General features: G+C 34.5%; 2 protein-coding genes across 3 annotated transcripts; one reads left to right on the top strand and one right to left on the bottom strand.

The window, feature by feature from the left end:
* Nucleotides 1–1655: 1655 nt before the first annotated feature.
* Nucleotides 1656–3582, bottom strand: LOC138329317 (protein adenylyltransferase FICD-like). Its single transcript, XM_069276222.1, has 2 exons — nucleotides 3274–3582; nucleotides 1656–2841 (listed from the first exon to the last, which is right to left on the bottom strand). The coding sequence occupies exons 1-2, from the start codon at nucleotides 3548–3550 to the stop codon at nucleotides 1775–1777; spliced, it is 1344 nt and encodes a 447-aa protein (XP_069132323.1). The 5' UTR covers nucleotides 3551–3582; the 3' UTR covers nucleotides 1656–1774.
* Nucleotides 3583–3612: 30 nt separating this feature from the next.
* On the top strand, nucleotides 3613–20048 carry LOC138329316 (ATP-dependent RNA helicase DDX51-like). 2 transcript variants are annotated; one of them, XM_069276221.1, is made up of 16 exons: nucleotides 3613–3768; nucleotides 4947–5412; nucleotides 6658–6808; nucleotides 7275–7420; nucleotides 9271–9387; nucleotides 11052–11113; nucleotides 12217–12325; nucleotides 12825–12940; nucleotides 13557–13575; nucleotides 13986–14139; nucleotides 15995–16056; nucleotides 16314–16429; nucleotides 16956–17072; nucleotides 17406–17571; nucleotides 18958–19092; nucleotides 19631–20048. In XM_069276221.1, the coding sequence occupies exons 1-16, from the start codon at nucleotides 3746–3748 to the stop codon at nucleotides 19661–19663; spliced, it is 1992 nt and encodes a 663-aa protein (XP_069132322.1). In that variant the 5' UTR covers nucleotides 3613–3745; the 3' UTR covers nucleotides 19664–20048. The 2 variants fall into 2 exon arrangements, with proteins under 2 accessions (XP_069132322.1, XP_069132321.1); XM_069276220.1 differs by having other exon boundaries at nucleotides 13554–13575.
* Nucleotides 20049–20222: the final 174 nt, after the last annotated feature.

The raw sequence follows: 20222 nt of genomic DNA, 5'->3' as shown, positions 1-20222 counted from the left end.
GGAAATTCAAGTAATGATTTTGTTTTTTCCCCAAAATCAGCATTTTTGGCCTAAATACAAAAGTTGAATACTTAATACTTTTTCTCAAAAAAGAGGTCCTCCTTTCATGTTCAGATTCCTTAATGTATATAATAGGGAGTATGTTGTTGGAATGAAATGCCTTCCTATATATGCCGTTTTATGTAATCAACAGTTCATCAGGTTTGTCCCAATACCTTGGTAAAACAAATTTTGACTGTTGATTGATATGACAAGAAATAATTTTGCTGTATATCCGACTCTCTGTTTGTATGTTATCATCTCTATGTTGCATAATTCCAATCATTCTAAATGGAAACCATCTTCGATATTCCGAGATCATCAGGGGTTACTTTCACTGTCATTATATATCCACTCCTGGACAATACCATAGTAAAAGTGTAGGCAGTTCAGGAGAAAAAAACTGACCAATCATAGCCAGCAGAAAGTTCCTTTGAGTATTACACAGAGCAATGCTAAACTTCAATGTCCCATAGCCACCACAGTGTACCATTATTCTTTTCTTTTGATGTATATCAAAGAACCAAATTAACTCCCTTTCCATGTAGCCGACAAAGCCTTCAGTTCTTATATGACATAGTCCAGATGTGGATATCACAACATTAATAGTAACTCCTGGCATGTCGAGGATGAATCAAAGTGCTATCAGTATATATCTTGCTACCACAATCTGCACGTGCAAGTGATATAATCCTCTTTAAATCATCAATTACTTATCAGAATTACAAGGGGTTGCTGCATGCCATATGTCTGCAGTGGATCACCTATGAATTGATAGCACATGTACTGTAAGAAAGGGTAGACATTTGTAAGAAAGGGGAGATAATCTTTATCTTACTTTGATTTAATGATAAGGTCAGTTATTGAATCTAGATTTTATACAGTAGAAAGGACCAACTAAGTGTGAGATTCAAAATGAGTCCTGTCCAGTGACAGAGCCTAAATAAAAAATGTATTAATATGATAGCTTGTATGAAAGGACTATGTATGTTTCGGCCCTTTTTGGCCCCCAAATTAATTTTTTAAACGAAGTGTTAAAAAATAAAATTATTGCATTTGAAATATTTAATATATCCCTATTTAATTGTTATAAACATTTTCTAATTTTGCAGGTTTAAGTAGCCCTGGTAACCAATACTAACCATCCCAAATATGCATAATTTGGAAATTGTGTAATTCTTTAATTTGTCTAAGAAACAAAAGAGCACAATTTTGAACACACTTAACATTTAATAAGAATATGTAGGCACCTCAGACACATCTTCAGGAGAAATAAAGAGTTTGTTCAATTATGTGCTCAATAGTTTCTACTTGAAAAAAAAATTTGCAAAAGATAGTCAAAATTGACGTAATTACTTAGGATGGTTACCATAACAACTAAAGCTGCAGTGATACATAACTGTTATACCTATTATATCAAATATGTACTCAATATCTTATATTCAACAATTTAATTACTTAATAACAGGTTTAAAAATCTGATGGATTTGGGGGCCAAAAAGTGCCCAAACCATACATGCAATCTTTTTCTTGAACTAAAATTATGAAACATACATCTATGCAAAACACATGTGTTTCTTACATCTATAAAGAGCACAAAAAACAAAATCACAATATCTATTGAGGCGCATTAAAATATATTTACTTTTTAAAATAATATCTTTGTTTGACATGTAAAACAGACAACATCAAAATAAATAAATAACAAAACATAAATATATAAGCCTTTGTATCATCATGTATCACCAAAAGGTATCACATTTTCAGATGTATTTAAACTTAAAGCACCAGGATTTTCACTTGTAGCTAAAATATATTCATCTAACGTCCGCTCTGTACAGTCTGCTACAAATCTTATAAATGGTCTCACATCGCCATTATTGGCTGTTTCTATAGTTTCATAATACTTTAATCTATCTTCTACTTTTATTGAGACTGGGGGGTACCCAGCCTGCATGAGTATGAGATTCATAAGGAGACGCGATGTCCGTCCATTTCCATCGTAAAAAGGATGTATTACGACTAATTTAAAATGAGCTAATGCTGCATATTCTATAGGATGCAACTTTACTGCCTCCTCGGAATTCAACCATATCACAAACTCCTGCATTAGTTTTGGAACTTCAGCTGGAGTGGGGGGTTGGAAATCACCAACAAACACCTGAGTCAAGCGTATTCTTCCTGCCTCTGTTGGATCAACATAACCTAAAACTCTTTTGTGAATTTGAAGTATATCCTCTAATTTTATCTCTCCAACACGGCCACACAATGTATTATTTATGTATTTCAGTGCAGCATCAAGTCCTAAAACTTCATTTTGTTCAACAAGGGACTTTCCACCAACTGCTAGCCTTGTCTCAACAATAGCTCGTGTTTGTAACAAAGTCAATGTGTTTCCTTCTATAGCATTTGTGTGGTAAATGTGAGAAAAGTAGGCTTCCTTTTTTGCTCTCCTTAGACCGGGATGGTGAAGAGGTACTCGAATAAATGCTTCCAACTTTTTTCCGATTCTATTAAAATTAGCAAGATCAATTTCTTCAACAAGAGGTAAAATCCTTTCTCTGTTTGTAAGAGCTTTAGTGTGTTCTGGACATATTTCAAGAGCCATTCGGTACAAGTGTTCAGCTTTCACAATGTTTTTTTCGTGTTTCTCCATAAATTCTCCATACGTGGTGAGAATGTCTGCATGTGAAGGGTCAAGCTTGAGCGCATGTTCGTAAAGTCGTCTGGCCTTCTCGTGTTTGCCCTGTGCTTCCATGTCCATAGCCAAATTCATCGCTTGTATAGCTTCTTTCATCATCTCTAAAAAAAAGAACAAGTAATAATACAACATTTTTATTATTATAATACACACAACTAAAGCAAAATTATATTTATTTATAAGTTATTTATAACTTAAATCAATCACTGGTATTGTAGAAAGTATTTCATATAACAAAACAGTTACATATTGATTATTATTTTTGAAAGTTCAATCTCAAAAAAATAAACCTTTCTTGGCTCAACAATTCCTTGTATTGACAAACATAAGTCAATAACTGTAATATGTTTCTATTAATATTTTCATAACTTGAACGCATACATAACAATATAACGTTATGGTACATGTAAATCTAAGGGCGTTGCGATGACGCAATAGCCAAAAAAAAAAAAAAAACACTGTTACAATGTATATCGAGGATGGTAAAAACATTATAGTCAACATCACTATAGTAAATTGCCATTCATGAATACCTGGACTCGGGGGGAGTATGTGTTGGCGAACTCGTAACATCACAGATGTGTCGTGTTGTTGCGATGACGCCGGCGATAGCAGTTGACGTTTGTCAGACAGAAGTGAAAGTAGAACTGTCGGCAAAACGGAGATCAGACAAGCCATCGCCATTCCCGCCAGGAACACGAAGGAAATAACTGTCGACGATAGCATTGGGCTGGTTATGTATTTCGCCTTGATGACCTTGATATTGTCGATAACCGACATGTACTTATCACCGGTTGTTTTTGATGACATACTGCCATTTTCCACGTACCTAAGGGTGAAGGTCATTTGACAGGAAGCAAAATTTGGCACGATTTGATTGGAAGTTTTTTGGTTTCCGGTTCCCGTCATGCCCTTTTCAAAATGGTTCCATTGCGGAAAGAGCATGTGCTCTTCGTAAAAGTTTTTGTTTTCTAAACCAAGTCTACCGTAACCAACAACTTTAAGATGGCATTATTTAGTGTGACCAGGTAATACACCAAAACAAATTAGATGAATGATATGCGAAAACTGTCAGTCAGCAAGTATATATCAAAACAAAAAAAGCTGCTATATTGTTTTGGCTTACCACTGCACACGGATTTGCATTGTAGGCCTTTCGTCAAAAACTAAAAGAATAAATTGGATTATATCTGATTTTTCCAGTACTAGTAATCAATTAAATAAACGATGGTCACTCAGTGAAAACATTATGTCATAATACTGAGTTGAAAAGAAAGTCTTTATAACATTTATGCAAATAAGCGGAATGTTCAATTAACCGTTATTCAAATATGTTGTCTAACTTTTGTAGAACATAGTCAAAGTTACACTCTAACCTATGGCTGCTGTTGTAGCGGAAAAGGTAAAAGTCAGTTAGAAGGTGATATCTTTTCCGATACAACACTTGGATTTGAAGTTTTGTAAAATAATATACCGTATTCGACCCAATAAGTGCCCAGGCCGCTTAAAAAATTGAAGCAAATAAGCAGCGGTGCTGCGCTTATCAGAAACAAATTTGGACTAGCCTTTCATGAAATTATTCTTGAAAGTAAATCATAAATCAATTAGCAGTTCTAAAATATTGGTAAGGAAACCAACACAATGTGAATATTTTCACTCGGTCTGCATTTAATTCAAAGTAAGCGAAATTGAATCAATTTCACTTCGAATTAAATGCAGACCGAGTGAAAATGAAGCTTAAAAAAGGGAGAGGGGCTCTTAATGGGTCGAATACGGTGTAGCATTAACATATCCAATGCAAATACCCTTCTAGGAATGAAATGCCTTGGTCCAAAATATCTAGGAATGAAATGCCTTGGTCCAAAATATTTACGACCAATTTTTTAGTGAAGACTGATAATATCTGCATAGCTGTTAATCTTTTAAAACTATATACTATATTTATAAAAAGAATCGGTGCTATACAATGTTGTATTTATATTTTCTTTTAATTCAGCATTATGTATAAATGTCAAAGAATCCACAGATTGCATCCAGTTTCAGGAGTCAAATAACCATTTCTCAGAAATCTCAAGAGTTAGAATGTACAACAAATGAATATGTGCTTCAAATTCAAGAGTCAAATCTGATTTGGATCTACTAGATGTTCTGCCATTGTTATTGAAACATAGATCACTTTGATCATGCTTTAAATATTTTTATTTAGGTATATGGGAGAAGAGGATGACAATGACAAAAAAGATAAAGATTTGACAGCTTCACAAATACTGGAGAAAATAAAAACTGAGGCAAAGCAACGTAAAGCCAAGAGAGAATCCAAGAGTAAAGGTAAACATGTCACAGAGAATGAGAAGGACACTGTAAGTGAACCAGAGTTAGAGAAAAGTGAAAGAAAGAAAAAGAAACGGAAAGCTGAAGAGGAAACGCAGGAGGTGGATGAAGGATCTAATAAAGAAAAGAAGAAAAAGAAATGCAAATCAAAAGAAAATGATGATGAAATAAAATTGAAAGAAAAAGATATTGATGAAGAACAAAAAACTATAGATGATCAGAATGAGAGTGCAGTTGATACTAAAGGAAAAGATGATGACATGGCAGATGATACTACAGAGATGGACAGTGAGAAGAAGTTTCCAGTGCTTGGAAACTTCAAGCAGAAAGTTCTTCAGAAGGTATTTGATTAATTTTCTGTATAATCCTATTATTATTCCTATGTCACCAAACTTAAAAAAGACTACAAAACCTACATAATATTGATAAATACAAAATTAAGAGTTAGAAGTTAAAATAAATTAATTTATACTATTTAATTATGAATTATTACATTGTCTTAATGAAAATGTCATTCCTTTATGTGCTAATTGAGTAGTGGTTATGCGAGTGAATATTAAATGTTGAATATATTGATAAGTTTTCTGCTGTGATTTCAGGGTGCTGAGAAGTGAAGAAGAGTTACCTATGGCAGGTTGTGCCAGGTGCAATATTCATATGTTAAAATATTGAATTGCACCTGTCCCGGCCTGCTGTGGTTGATGAGAAACAACAAGAATCGGCACCTGAGGACAGCATTTAACCTATAATAACAATCATCACAATGATATAGCCATTCAGTCTTGTTATGATGGAATTATATCAATACCTGTTCAATTGGGGTCCCAAGAATCAATGATGGAAGTATTTCAATGTTAAATGCTGCAAAATTTAAAAGTTTTTTTTGGGGGGGAGGGAGGCTGTTGTAATTTGTGCTGGAATGAATAAAATAAAATGTTTAACTAGTTTAAACTAACCAAACTGATACTAACTTAAAGCTAAAGTACAGATGCTGTAACAACTGGCATACTGCATTTCATACAGGTCTCTTTTAACATATGTGACAAGATCTATCTGTAAAGCAATCATTTTGCACATACAATTATTACCATAAGTAGCCCTGGTCAAAAGTAGTCGCAATATACCGCTCGGCTAGAGAGAATATGTTTAAGCTCAATCAGACTAGTAATCCAGAGGTTTCAAGTTTGATCTTAGACAGAGGCAGTGGTTTGATTAAATTATAAATCTCCTGTTACACCTACTTTGAATTAGATTTAGTAATGGTTTAATATTGCAAAACCAGAACATTTTTTGTGAAGATTAACTTCAACAAGTTTTCTTCATTTCTTCAGGATAATCTAGTCAATATACCTTCCAATGACAATGCAAGTGAAGTATAGATAATAATCCATGCAGATAAGTTCTTTTGTGAATACATTTGCGTGAAAATTTCAGAAGTAAATCAGCTTACTCCAAACTTTTAACCTCGGTTATCTATATATTACTATAGGTTGTATCATGGTCCCATCTATTATGAAATAAAAACAGAATCATTCTTTATACATCTGCTTTCTGAAAATTTACTAACAACAAATCTCTGGTTGAAGGTAAACCGTGTTCTCCCTGACTGGTTGGCAAGTCCGAACATCATCACAGCTGACCTTCGATCTAAAACACTTCCTGTGGGAGAGATGCCAGGCCTAGATCCCACTCTTGTGACACAGTTACAAGAAAACAATATTTCACATTTTTTCCCTGGTATGTTATTTCAGTAATTATTTTGTTATATCTGCAGTTAATTAAATAAAAAGCATTCATTTTGGAAACTAAATACAAAATATACCTGTGAAGAAATGATAACCTGATGAAACGAGCCAACAATTCTACCTACGAAATTACTTTTGAATAGAAAATTGCTCAAGCAATTCCTGGGGAAATTTAATAACTGTACAGTACACTGGTACTATCTGGGTCAATGGCAGCTAGTTTGCTCCAGACAAAAACACAATCAGAAATCTGACTAGAGTATAACGATTATATGGAAATAATGCTTTATGGGTTTGTTATTTTAATCCTGTAGCAATATAAGCTTGGTCAAATATATTCTGTAATATCTAGTCATTACAGAATTTGTTGTTTCCTAGTAAACACTAAAATTTTGTTAAATGCCTAATGAAATAGATTTCTGATAACCCTGTAATAGTATAGTGTGTGTGTATTTTAGTACAGATGCAGGTGATTCCTATGCTGCTTGACACCTTATGTGTTGGAGGTACAGTAGGCAAGGCTGGATATTGGCCCAGTGATATCTGTGTATCTGCTCCCACAGGCAGCGGCAAAACCCTGGCTTTTGTCCTCCCTATCATACAGGTATGATAAGAGCCATCTAGGTACAGGTAATTATGATCTTGGCTTTTGTCCTCCCTATTACAGGCAATTAAGATCACCTTGTCTAGCATTGCAACATGCCTATAGGTGTGCCTGATCAACTGCATCCATGATTCATCCATTCATAATTATCATCATGTGTATTTTCAAGGTTTAGAATTTTGGAATTTATATTAATATGGGCATTTTTAGACAGCTAAGACCTTTAGGGGCTAGTAGAACTTTCTTCCACCAGTTACTGAATTTTCAACGATTTTAAACACAATAGATGAAACTCCCAACCCCTAAGGTATGATGGATGGCAAAAGTTAACATTTTGAACAGAAGAAATGTCACAAATTCATACAGTGTAACCACATTATACATGTGGCATACATTAATTTAACATGCAGTTGATGGATCCATGATCTTAAAAATGCTTCTTCTGAGGCTAATACCTCATCCTTTTCTGTTGAATATGGTATTAAAAAAGTATTTCCACATTAAGGGGTGTAGACAAAAAAATCTCAACCCTCAAGTTCTCAACCCTCAAGTGAATGGCAAGGAATTCATTAATGCATCTGATACATACATCTTTTTCAGCATGGCTTTATTGAATTATTTATAATACACATATTCAGTTTTACAAAAACAATGAGTTACATACATTATATACTTTCTCTCACAAACTGTCATGTATATGCAGGTTAATATATAATTGTATTTGTTTACATTACATTAAAGAGACAATTCACTCAGGCTAATTCTTTTACATAACCAAGAAGCCAAATATAGCATATATGTATTGTTCTACATTTATTATGAAACATATAACGTAAAACATTGACAAATTCCTCGACATTGTTAAGTATTTTAATTAATGTCGTTGAAATATCAAATCGTTGATCAATACGATTAAGCAGGTACAATATGGACGCTGTACCCATACCCGAGCCAAAGTAACGCACGTTAAACAAATGAACTACATAACCACTGAGAAGGTGATAAAATGATTTTCAGGCAAGGCAATTCACCTAACAAGGTAAACACACTATTGTCAGAGCGATTTGAGCAGTTTTAGACAAAAGTTGCATTACTCTACGAGCAAGGGACAGGGTTCGGCATACAAGAAGTTTGACCACAGTGTGTAATAGCGGACAGCGAGCAAGTTTCTCACATGTCACCACTATGGGCTTGTCAGGCATATCACAGTAAAACCGACTGATCTAATTTCCATTAGAACTTGGATTTATCTGATATATGTACACATTTTAATGTTCTCTTAGAATGAATTGTCCCTTTAAAATTTTAGCAATTTTAAATTTAAATCTGATAACACAATAATAATTTCTTGCTCCCATTAAATTTGTCATAGAACAATAAAAAAAGCAATATGATTAAAATACAGATCTCTATTATCTCTCCTTTTGATAAAGGATCTGACAACATCCCATTAGGGGTCAGATTCTGATGACCTTTCAAATTGGCAAATCAAATTGCTGCTTCTAGAATCTTGGAAGTGAATTTCAGGGGACTAAATAGTTCTAAAGAGCTGTCAGAATTGTTTTATGTACATTGTCCTCTCTTCTAAAGAGCACAAGAAAGCTACCGGTAAATGTATATGTATACTGGTAGGAAATGTTTTCAATTGATGTTGCAAGGTGTAGAAAATGCATTTTATGGGAATTTGTCAAATCATCTATTAAACAGCATTTTAATCAAATTGTAAAAAAAAAAAGATCCATGCTTAATGATATATATGAATGAGAGGTTAATTTCAGATAAGAAAAACTCTTAAGATAAGCTATCACATAGGTATGAACATTTGCAGTTGTAATTATATTTCTTTGTAGGCTCTCGGGAGGCGTGTTCACAGACAAGTAACAGCTCTGGCCGTGTTACCGGTGAGAGACCTAGCTGTACAAGTGTTCAAGGTATTCCAGACCTACAGTAAAGGTACAGACCTCAAGGTAAGTGATTACAGCTAAAGTGGTGAAACTCGGCACAAAAATTTAGTTAAAAACTGTAAACCAACTTTCTTTCCGGGCTTCTAAATTTCACAGTTTCCATTTCAAAACAAGATCAACATTTGAAGATTTAAAAATTATCTGGAAATTCCCATCATTAGCAATGATGTCGAAGTGAATTCGCAAAGATAAACTTAAACAAACAAACTTGGATCCTGAAATTCGCAAACTTACATACACCGTAGTTATATACAAAAGAAAGCTGGTTTACTATAACATGAAATATTTGTTGTTTTCGTGGTTGCTGTAAAACCACCAATAGAATATATACACCCATACATCAGCTCCAAAATAAGCTGTCCATTAAAAATATCTTTAATGGTATTTTATTTGAAGTTCTGTAATTCATTATTACAGTGGAAAATTTATTGACTTGTATTAGTTAAAAGACCACTACCTTTCCAAAACTGCTTTTAATTTTTAAAATGGGAACATGACACAACATTGATGATTTTTTAGGGCCGTAATAGTTATTAGCTTACTGTTAAAATGGGAACATAACACAACATTGATGATATTTTAGGGCCGTAATAGTTATTAGCTTACTGTTAAAATGGGAATACACTTTAAATGGGAACATAACACACATTGATGATATTTTAGGGCCGTAATATTAATTAGCTTACTGTTAAAATGGGAACATAACACAACATTGATGATATTTTAGGGCCGTAATAGTTATTAGCTTACTGTTAAAATGGGAACATAACACAACATTGATGATTTTTTAGGGCCGTAATAGTTATTAGCTTACTGTTAAAATGGGAACATAACACAACATTGATGATTTTTTAGGGCCGTAATAGTTATTAGCTTACTGTTAAAATGGGAACATAACACAACATTGATGATATTTTAGGGCCGTAATAGTTATTAGCTTACTGTTAAAATGGGAACATAACACAACATTGATGATTTTTTAGGGCCGTAATAGTTATTAGCTTACTGTTAAAATGGGAACATAACACAACATTGATGATATTTTAGGGCCGTAATAGTTATTACCATTACCTTCTGGACAATGTAATTAAAATAAATTTAAAGGCCCACTACCTTTCCGAAACGGCTTTTAATTTTTAAAATGGAAATGTAAAACGAGATTGATAATTTTGTAGAGTCGCAAAAGTTATTAACTTACCGGTAATTCTACACTTATCATCACCTTCTGAACTATTTAATTTAAATAAATAAAATGTTAATTTTCATAACGCGGGTCGTCTTATGTTTCCCGCCGTCGTCCTAAATGCCGCGCGGTAGTTGATTATCACTGCGCCAGAAGGCAAAACAGTGAAATGAAACCCAACTGTTATTATATATTACGCAGGATATCTTGCATAAGCTTCATGTTATAACCTCATCTTAGGCCATCGATAGATATTTTCTTATGTTATCTATGATTTTTAGAAACCTTTAAATTTTGCTCCGGAAAGGTAGTGGGCCTTTAAGGTAAATATTCTTTTTAAGAATTTTTTTAGTTTTGTTTTCAAAAGGTAGTTGGTCTTTATAGGGATTCTTTCCAATATAAGTTAATTGACTCTCACATAAAAATAAATAAGTATATATCCAAGAGATGACTATGTTCATATAAATGTTTTCTGTCTGTATAGGTTGGCCTTCTCACTGGACAGAAAGCTTTTAAACTGGAGCAGCAAGCATTAGTGAGAAGGAGGTGAGTTCAGTTGTGTACATTGCTAATGGTACTGTAAACTGATTTAGATTCTCAGTGACTAAATTTGATTAACTCTTTCATGTCTATCGACCTTTTCATAGCTTTTTAGCCCACCATCTGATGATGATTTTGACATCTTGGATTTTGACCATTGAAGTTTGTTACCGCTATTTCGCAGAAAGTAATGAAGGGATCTGTCTCAAATGCATGTGCAGGTTGCCCTCGGGGTCTAGTTGTGCATATTGCATTTTTGGACCAATTGGTGAACAAGATGACCGACAGGACGCTATCTTGGATTTTGACAATTGAAGTTTGTTACCGTTATTTCTCAGAAAGTACTGAAGGGATCTTTCTCAAATTTCATGTGCAGGTTCCCCTAGGTCCCTGGTTATGCATACTGCATTTTGGGACCGATTGGTGAAGAAGATGGCCGACAGGACGCCATGTTGGATTTTGACAATTGAAGTTTGTTACCGCTATTTCTCAGAAAGTACTGAAGGGATCTGTCTCAAATTGCATGTGCATGTTCCCCTAGGGGTCTAGTTGTGCATACTGCATTTTGGGACCGATCGGTTAACAAGATGGCCGACAGATAGCCATCTTGGATTTTGATAATTGAAGTTTGTTACTGTTATATATCTCAGAAATTACTCAAAGGATCTTTCTCAAATTTCATATGTAGTAATATGTAGTAAAAGTTTGAAAAGCAGAGAAAAGATCCCTCTTTCGTTTGTCAGACATAGATCATTCTTTGGTGGGCGCCAAGATACTTCTGGGATCTCTTGTTAATTATGGGATTTAGATGTATCTGTACATGTAACATTTTGGCAACAGTCCATTTCTTTATGATTTCTGGTCAGTCATGAAATCAAAATTCAATGGCATGGGGAAATAAGTTAATTCTTGATAGTACTTATACTGTATGTATGACATTGTGTTCAATATCATGTAAAGTTAAATCATCTTTGCTTAACTTAATTTTGAACACTCTTTCTGAACTAATGATATCTTTAAAATGAAACCAAATACTATTCACATCATCAAGTTCACTGTATTTGAAGTTTTAATAGTTGATTATTGGTCAATTTTGTTTGAATTTTCAGTCTCCGTGGTTACCAGAGTTTGGTGGACATTATTGTAGCTACACCAGGCCGACTTGTGGACCACATCAACCAGACTCCAGGCTTTGATCTGACAGGCCTACGATTCCTTGTAAGTTGTTTATCCTCAAGTTTCATTTCTGTTCAACAATTTTTCGATCCCTACAAAGTTATTGAGATTGTATGTATCTGCAGTTTCAGTGCATAGTTGAATAATGCAACTGAATTTGAGATTTTCTTCCTATTTCGAAAATGTCTCCCTTGATATGGTCTCACTTTTGGCCATTAAAATGTTTGCCTTCAGTTAACTGGTAGAGACAAATTGTCTATTTCTATACAAGTCTCCATATTTTTGGAGTGTTATATTCTCCTTCCTTGTTTTAGTGTCTTTAGTGCAAGCTTCAGTGAAACTGTAAATTAGCACAATTCGATTCTTAAATATCTGAAATACCCTTTTACAACATTTGGCGCTGCACAAAGACCGCATGAAAGATGCTGATATAAAACTATTGCTAAAATAAGTTCTTATACAATACCTTATAATCTTTTGAACTGTGAATGCCACTACTATGTGTGATAATTGATAACGGTAAGTGTGATGACTTTAACAGGTGATAGATGAAGCAGACAAGATGATGGAATTGATCAAACAAGACTGGTTATTACGTGTGGAGAATGCTGTGTACACTAACACTCGTCCTCGACCAGGAATCCTCACTGCTAATAGGTGAGTTTATAAGAAATACTTCTAGCAACGAAATAATTATCATAAACTGCTGTCTTGAAATCCTACAGTATCTATGGTTGAACTTTTTTGTTTTAAGTTTGACTTTCTTGATTTAACAAATCATGGGTATATTTTCAAATTCAGCTTCATTAGCATTGATGAGCAAGTGTAGGTACGTGTAGCTGTTGTTTAAACATGGAACATCATAGTAATGCAGTCTTTTAAAATCTTAAATAGATCATTTAGTGTGTATCTAGATTCCATTGTCTTTGTCAAACAACATTCTTGTTTGATTTCAAATTACAATCATAGATCTGGAAATTTACTAGGACTTGTCGCCATCTTTGATATTTAAAAGCAACACTGTAACTTAGACTAAAAATATGTTATTTTATCATAATATAGATAACTGGTACGTATACTGAAAATTTATTGCTTAAAAAACGTAGATTTGCAATGCTGTATGTACATCTTGTAATGCATTACTGCAATCGATTACTTAAAACTTATGAAGTAATCATAATTTAATCGATTACATTTTAAAGAAATCAACCCCATGCATGACTTGTATTAAAGAATATGTTTGGTAATTCTTTAGTCAATTTTGTTTCAGTTGTTTGAAGCCTCAAATACCTGTAAGTACTGTCAAATGGTAGTGTATGTGTACTAGAAATTATATATAGTGATCATATATGATTATTATAGATATTTAATGACAAGGATTTGATATAGATTGTTGTGTAGATGTCCATAGATGTATTAATGATTCAGGAATACCATCAAATGGTAGTGTATGTGTACTAGAAAATATATATAGTGATCATATATGATTATTATAGATATTAATGATTCAGGAATACCATCAGAGTAGACTTTAGATATAAGATTGAAAAGGTGTGACATTTAACAAAATAAAATATTTATGTCAGAGATGTATGAATAAGTTGTCTAATATTACTTGATAAAAAAAAATCCATTTCCTATTTAATAGAAATATATGTCAGTTCTATGCTTTATTTCTACAAAATTTGGTTTATCCTTACAGTTACAGAAACTGTTGTTTTCGGCGACACTGTCACAGAACCCTGAGAAACTACAGCAGCTGAACCTGTTCCTGCCCAAACTTTTCACGTCAACCGTGAAGGAAACTCCGCTGAAGCCTGACAGTGTCAACCCAGACAGTGGAAAAGATGACACAGGTAAACCTGCTATGAGAGGGTGTATAAAATGTATATAACTGTTAAGATTATGAAATATTCAATTTATAACATGTAGTTTCAACAATACTTTTAACCCAATCATAAGGTGAGGAGACATATTTTATTCCTGTACTTTGTCTTTTCCACTCCTGCATTGATACATGAGTGGTGTTGGAGGCATTATACAGATATTTCAAGTTTGTTTTAATAATTCTGTAAAAACATATCATGTTTCATCACACTTGTGTACATCAAACTTGTGTGAACATATTTTTGTTCACTAAAAATAGCTGTATGCAGTATTGTATTTTGTCAAAATCTGTTAGAGTTACCAATGTTTATACAGACTATATAAAGGAGATGGAGGAAAAACACATCATTAAAGTCACCGTGCTGAATATGTATTGTGAAATCTTACTGATTGAGGAATTCACATATTATTAGCTCACCTGGTGAGCTTATGGATACCGCAGCGTCCGGCGTCCGTCAACAATCGACTTCTTCTCCATAACCGCTGGTCAGATTTCAACAAAATTTGACTGGTAGTATCCTTATGGGCTACTAACTGAAAATTGTACAAATGATGGGGGTGATCCCCCGGGGGCCTGAGGGGCGGGGCCAAAAGGGGTCAATTTGGCTATTTCCATATAAACGACTTCTTCTCTGCAACCAAGCATGGGATAGCACCCATAATGCAATGGTAACATCCTTATAGGGTGGGGATTCAAAATTGTACAAATGATGGGGCTGATCCCCCGGGGGCCTGAGGGGCGGGGTCAAATGGGGTCAATTTGACTATTTCCATAAAAACGACTTCTTCTCTGAAACTCAGCAAGAGATAGCACTCATAATGCAATGGTAGAATTGTTATAGGGTGGGGATTCAAAATTGTACAAATGATGGGGCTGACCCCCGGGGGCCTGAGGGGCGGGGTCAAAAGGGGTCAATTTGGCTATTTCCATATAAACGACTTCTTCTCTAAAACAAGCATGGGATAGCACCCATAATGCAATGGTAGAATTGTACAAATGGTACAAATGGGCTGACCTCCCAGGGGCCTGAGGGGCGGGGTCAAAAGGGGCCAATTTGGCTATTTCCATATAAATGACTTCTTCTCTGAAACTAAGCATGGTATAGCACCCATAATGCAATGGTAGCATCCTTATAGTGTGGGGATTCAAAATTGTGCAAATGATAGGGCTGACCTCCCGGGGACCTGAAGGGTGGGTTCAAAAGGGGTTAATTTAGCTATTTCCATATAAACGACTTCTTATCTGCAACTAAGAATGGAAGAGCACTTATAATGCAATGGTAGCATCCTTATAGGGTTGGGATTTGAAATTGTACAAATGAGAGGGCTGACCCCCGGGGCCTTAGATGGCAATAGATGCAAGGTCAAATAGGTCAATTAGGCTACTACTTTCATATGAATTACTTTGTCTCTGAACCTATGTATTGGATAGCATATTTGTATGGTATAATTAGCACCATTGTATGGTTGTGATTCAAAATTAGACTTTGGGAGTCAATTTTGCTTATTTTTCTAATTGTCAGAGTCTTGTGATAATTACTAACAAAAAACCAGGTGAACGATACAGGCCCTCTGGGCCTCTTGTACAATTATTGACTTTTTGTAGGTTAATACCAGGAATTGTTAAACTTGAGAAAGTTGATATTCCCCAAGGCCGAAGGCCAAGGGAAATGTCACCTTTCAAAGGTTTAACAATGATACAAGTTTTGCTACTTGGAACAATTTTGAATAAGGACAACGCATTGACTATTAATTAACAAAAAATCAGAAAACGACAAAACTCAGTCATATAACAATGACGTTTGTCACTTGTTTATATTTCAGTTGATACACCAGACAAGCAGGGTGAATTTGTAGGGAAGTACACAACACCACAAGGATTGAGTGTAAGTATCAGCCAATTGTATTCCATTTAATCAACAGTTCTGAATTAAAAATTATTTATAGTAGACAAGAACGAAAGTGTACAAAAACTGTACGATTATATGAATTATGGTAGAAATAGCAAACTCATAAACACATGTAATATTGCTGTGTCAGATTATTGTGATGACCTTTAACCTGTTGTGTAAGGTGATTTTGACGACCTTTAACCTGCTATGTCAGATAACTGTGATGATTTTTATGACCTTCAACCTTACAGGAATATTTTGTGGAGTGCACATCAGCCACCAAACCCCTGATCCTGCTACACTTTCTACATACTCTAATGTTCACCAATGTACTTTGCTTTGTCAACTCTGTGGAATCTGCTCACAAGTAGGTATCAAATACAAATGATAGACACATGTGAAAATGAAATTGTAGATTGGTCACTGAAGAAGAAATAATGGATCATTTAAAGTAGATCTCTACATCTGCTTGCAATTTTGACGCCCATATGGGCAAATATGCTGGGTACTGCATATATATGGTATCGGGATAGTGGCATTTCCTCATGTTCTCCAGGTTTCCTCTTTTTCATCAAAACCTGGCACATCCTTGAATGACATTGGCTATTATTAGAACAAAAAGAAAAATTAACCAGATATACAAACCAAATGGGACTAATTCCTGTACCACCTGATAATCTTTTTGCAGGACTAGTATTTCTTGTAGTGTTGGAATGTAACGCTTTGCAATCTTCCCCCTGAAATGATGTTAGTGCGGGATATCATCTTTTAGCATCATTCCTTCACCAAGTCCAGCACAAACATTATCAAGCATCATTTTTTACGTTATTCAGTCCCATTGAATGAACAAAGTTAGGGAAAAATTTAACTAAACAAGTTACATATCTTTGCAGGCTTTATCACATTGTGCGATTGGTGGGAGGGAAGGAGGTTCGTGAATTCTCGTCTGGTCTTCAAACTAACAGAAGGAAACGAATCCTTAAAGAGTTCTCTAGCGGCAAAATTGACATGTAAGTAGAGTGAAGGTTGTAACTTCATATCCTGTTAGTTCTAGCTGTTTGGTGGCCTTAATGAAGAAATTAGCTACGTAAAAGAAATTGAATGGATGATCAAATTTAAGTCATGATCTCAGATTTTGTACACCAAAATTTTAACCATTACAACACTCGCAAAAGAAAACGGCATTTCAAAAATTTATAAAATATTTTAATGGCATTATTGTTGTGTTTGAATGATTTTCTGATTGATTCATAACATTTTCCTGAATTAAATGTATGAATTTATGGTTTGATTTATCTTTGATATTGTCTTTGTAAAACAAAAAAGTAACTTTTTGATTCCAGAATTATCTGTACAGACGCCATGGCCAGAGGAATGGATATAGAGGATGTGAAGTTTGTCATATCTTATGACCAAACGCCCAACATAAAGACCTACATCCATCGTATAGGGCGTACAGCCCGAGCTGGCAAAGTGGGCACTGCTGTTACCCTACTGCAAAATAAAGAGGTTAGACCTACTTATGTAGTGATAAAGTACTTATATTCTCAGTACTTACAGTATAATTGATTCAATAAGGACTCATTATGCTGAGGCACTATATAGGACCTTGAGACCCTTCACAAAATTATTGCCTAAAGTAGGCCACAAATAATTTGCAAAAGAGTTGTATTCATAATTTCAGACCTTCACAAAATTATTGCCCAAAGTAGGCCACAAATTAATTTGCAAAAGGAATTAAAGAAATATCTTGTATTCATACTTCAGTCTTAATAAAATTGATTTGAATGCAAGGTAGATGAACGTTAGGCCTTTAAAAGAGGGAGGGGCAATTATAGGGACAGAGTTGCTTAGGGCTGTTCCAGCAAAACATATATGGTAGGGGGGGAAGGCACTTTGAAATTGGGAGACCCACCAATAGAAGAGATTTTCAATTTTGTTGACCCCCACACATATCTATTTTTTGGGGAAAAACACCATGGCATAGAAGCGATTAAATTTTTTATGTTGCTCCGACATCTTTTTGGATTGACATATTTCGTTTTCTAACATCACTGAAGAGTCCTGGGACAAAATTGTACTGTATATGGTGCAGTGAACTATTCTTTAATGTTAAATTTTTAAAAAGGTACAATCTTCCTAGAACCAGCGGAAAATCTACTTTAGATACAGAAAAGTTGCACAAGTGTAATGCAAAAGTAGACATCTGGACATTCACACTTACGCTGGTGAATTGCCACTTTTTTCTCGACTTAATACCAGTGAATTTAAATAAAGATCTGTTGATGACAACAGTATTTTGCCAAACCTAATCCATTGCTTCTCTTTACCATTGCCAAGTTTGATTGAATATAATATGTTTTAGATAAATATTCTGTCATTATCGTATCAAAACACCCAGAAAATAAAATAATTGTTTTTTATTGAAGATGAACAATGCATTAATATTGTCAGAAATTAATATTTTTCTCAACAGTTACTTTTACAGTCAGGATAACTGACAGCATTATGAAACACAAATTTTGCATTTTATTTGAAAAGGTTACAAATGCATCAGATAGACCCACCCATAGAAGTGATTTTATTGAAACACCAACCTGGCACAGAAGTGATTTTATTTTTAACCTACCATGGCACATACTATTTTTTAAAGTGCCTTCCCTGGGTGCCATATATGTTTTGCTGGAACAGCCCTTATTAGGTCGAATGTGGTATAAATATTTAAATGTCTAATCTGACATGATACTAAATCAGCAAGTAAAACCAACATCTGTGATGTTCGTAGACATCACAAAGGAATGAAGGCAATAATACATTGACTGATTAAGATGCTATGAAGGATACAGGAGCTTTTTGTGATGTCTAAAGACAATGTTATTTTGTTTTGTTGTACAGTTTTATCACTTTAAGAAGATGACCCGTGAAGCTGGAAAGCCAAGGATAAGAGAACAGAAAGTGTCCGAGGAATCATTAGAACCCATCATACCAGCATTCACAAAAGCTCTAGAGGAAGTTCCTCATATTCTCAAGGTATGTCATATACAATTGTTGACTGTTTGGAGATTATTATGAGGAAATGTTAACCTGAGAAAAGGGATATCCCTAGAGGCCGGAGGTTAACCTCTGAACAGGTGTTCTTGCTCTCATGGTAATATTAAATTTTGTCTTAAGCAATCAAAATATCAAAATCATGTGCATATAAAAATAGAGAAATGTGTTTCAATAAAGATATTTATAGTTTCGGTTTAATGACTGTTGCGGTGGCTTGGATGACATATTTATCATATACATCTACAAGATGTACTGTATTTAACCCACTAAGCGCCGGAATGGAAGCAAATAAGCTAGGGGGAGCTTTATAGAAACAAAGTTGGACTAGCCTTTCCTAAAATTATTCTGCAAAGTAAAACCATTAGTCTATTTGAAAATGAAATTGAAGCATAAAAAATGGGGGGAGGGGCACTTATAGGGTTGAATACGTTATATCTTATGTTAATGAGCAAATGTGGTATTGAGCACATAAAATTATTATGTTGCCACATATTTACGATCATGAATGTATTTTCAGGCTGAAAAGATAAAGAAAAGTTCAAATGGTTGAGAGCTCTATTCAACTGAATGAAGAAGTACTCGAGAGTAGGCGTGTTATTCCGAGCAGCCTTGGTTCCTGGTCCGTTATTCTAACATCGAATTCCCAAACATCCAATCCACCATTGATGAAGCGACTCTGTGTGCCCATAGTGTCCAATGAGACTTTCCAGATATGCATAGTTGTGCGTCATACCATACAACACTATATGTCAAAAATAAATGAACCTTAGAGCTGGACTAGACTAAGGCAGTGAAAAAATCTGGTGAAAATTGACTGGCAAAGAATGAACATATTTGGTATCCATTCTAACTTGTTCAATCAAGATCCTTCAAGCTGGACTTGAAGGGAAGTACAGACCTAGAAACTAGATTTCAAATTAAAAATATTGAACAAGGTTCCTAGTTATTTGTTTATCTCTCTCTGGGAAGTGTCCCATGGTATTCTGCTTACCATCCATCTACTGTAAACTTCTTTATTTTCACGTACATGTATAAAATATTTCAGGTCTTTGTTGGTTTTAACATATTTTCGCGAATACATGTACATAATTTTCAATCAAGGGTTGTTT

Source organism: Argopecten irradians, chromosome 8, assembly GCF_041381155.1.
Source record: "Argopecten irradians isolate NY chromosome 8, Ai_NY, whole genome shotgun sequence".
In the NCBI taxonomy this organism is placed as follows: Eukaryota; Metazoa; Mollusca; class Bivalvia; order Pectinida; family Pectinidae; genus Argopecten; species Argopecten irradians.
The sequence above is the reverse complement of the archived record's forward strand: the minus strand, read 5'-3'. Positions and strand labels throughout refer to the sequence as shown.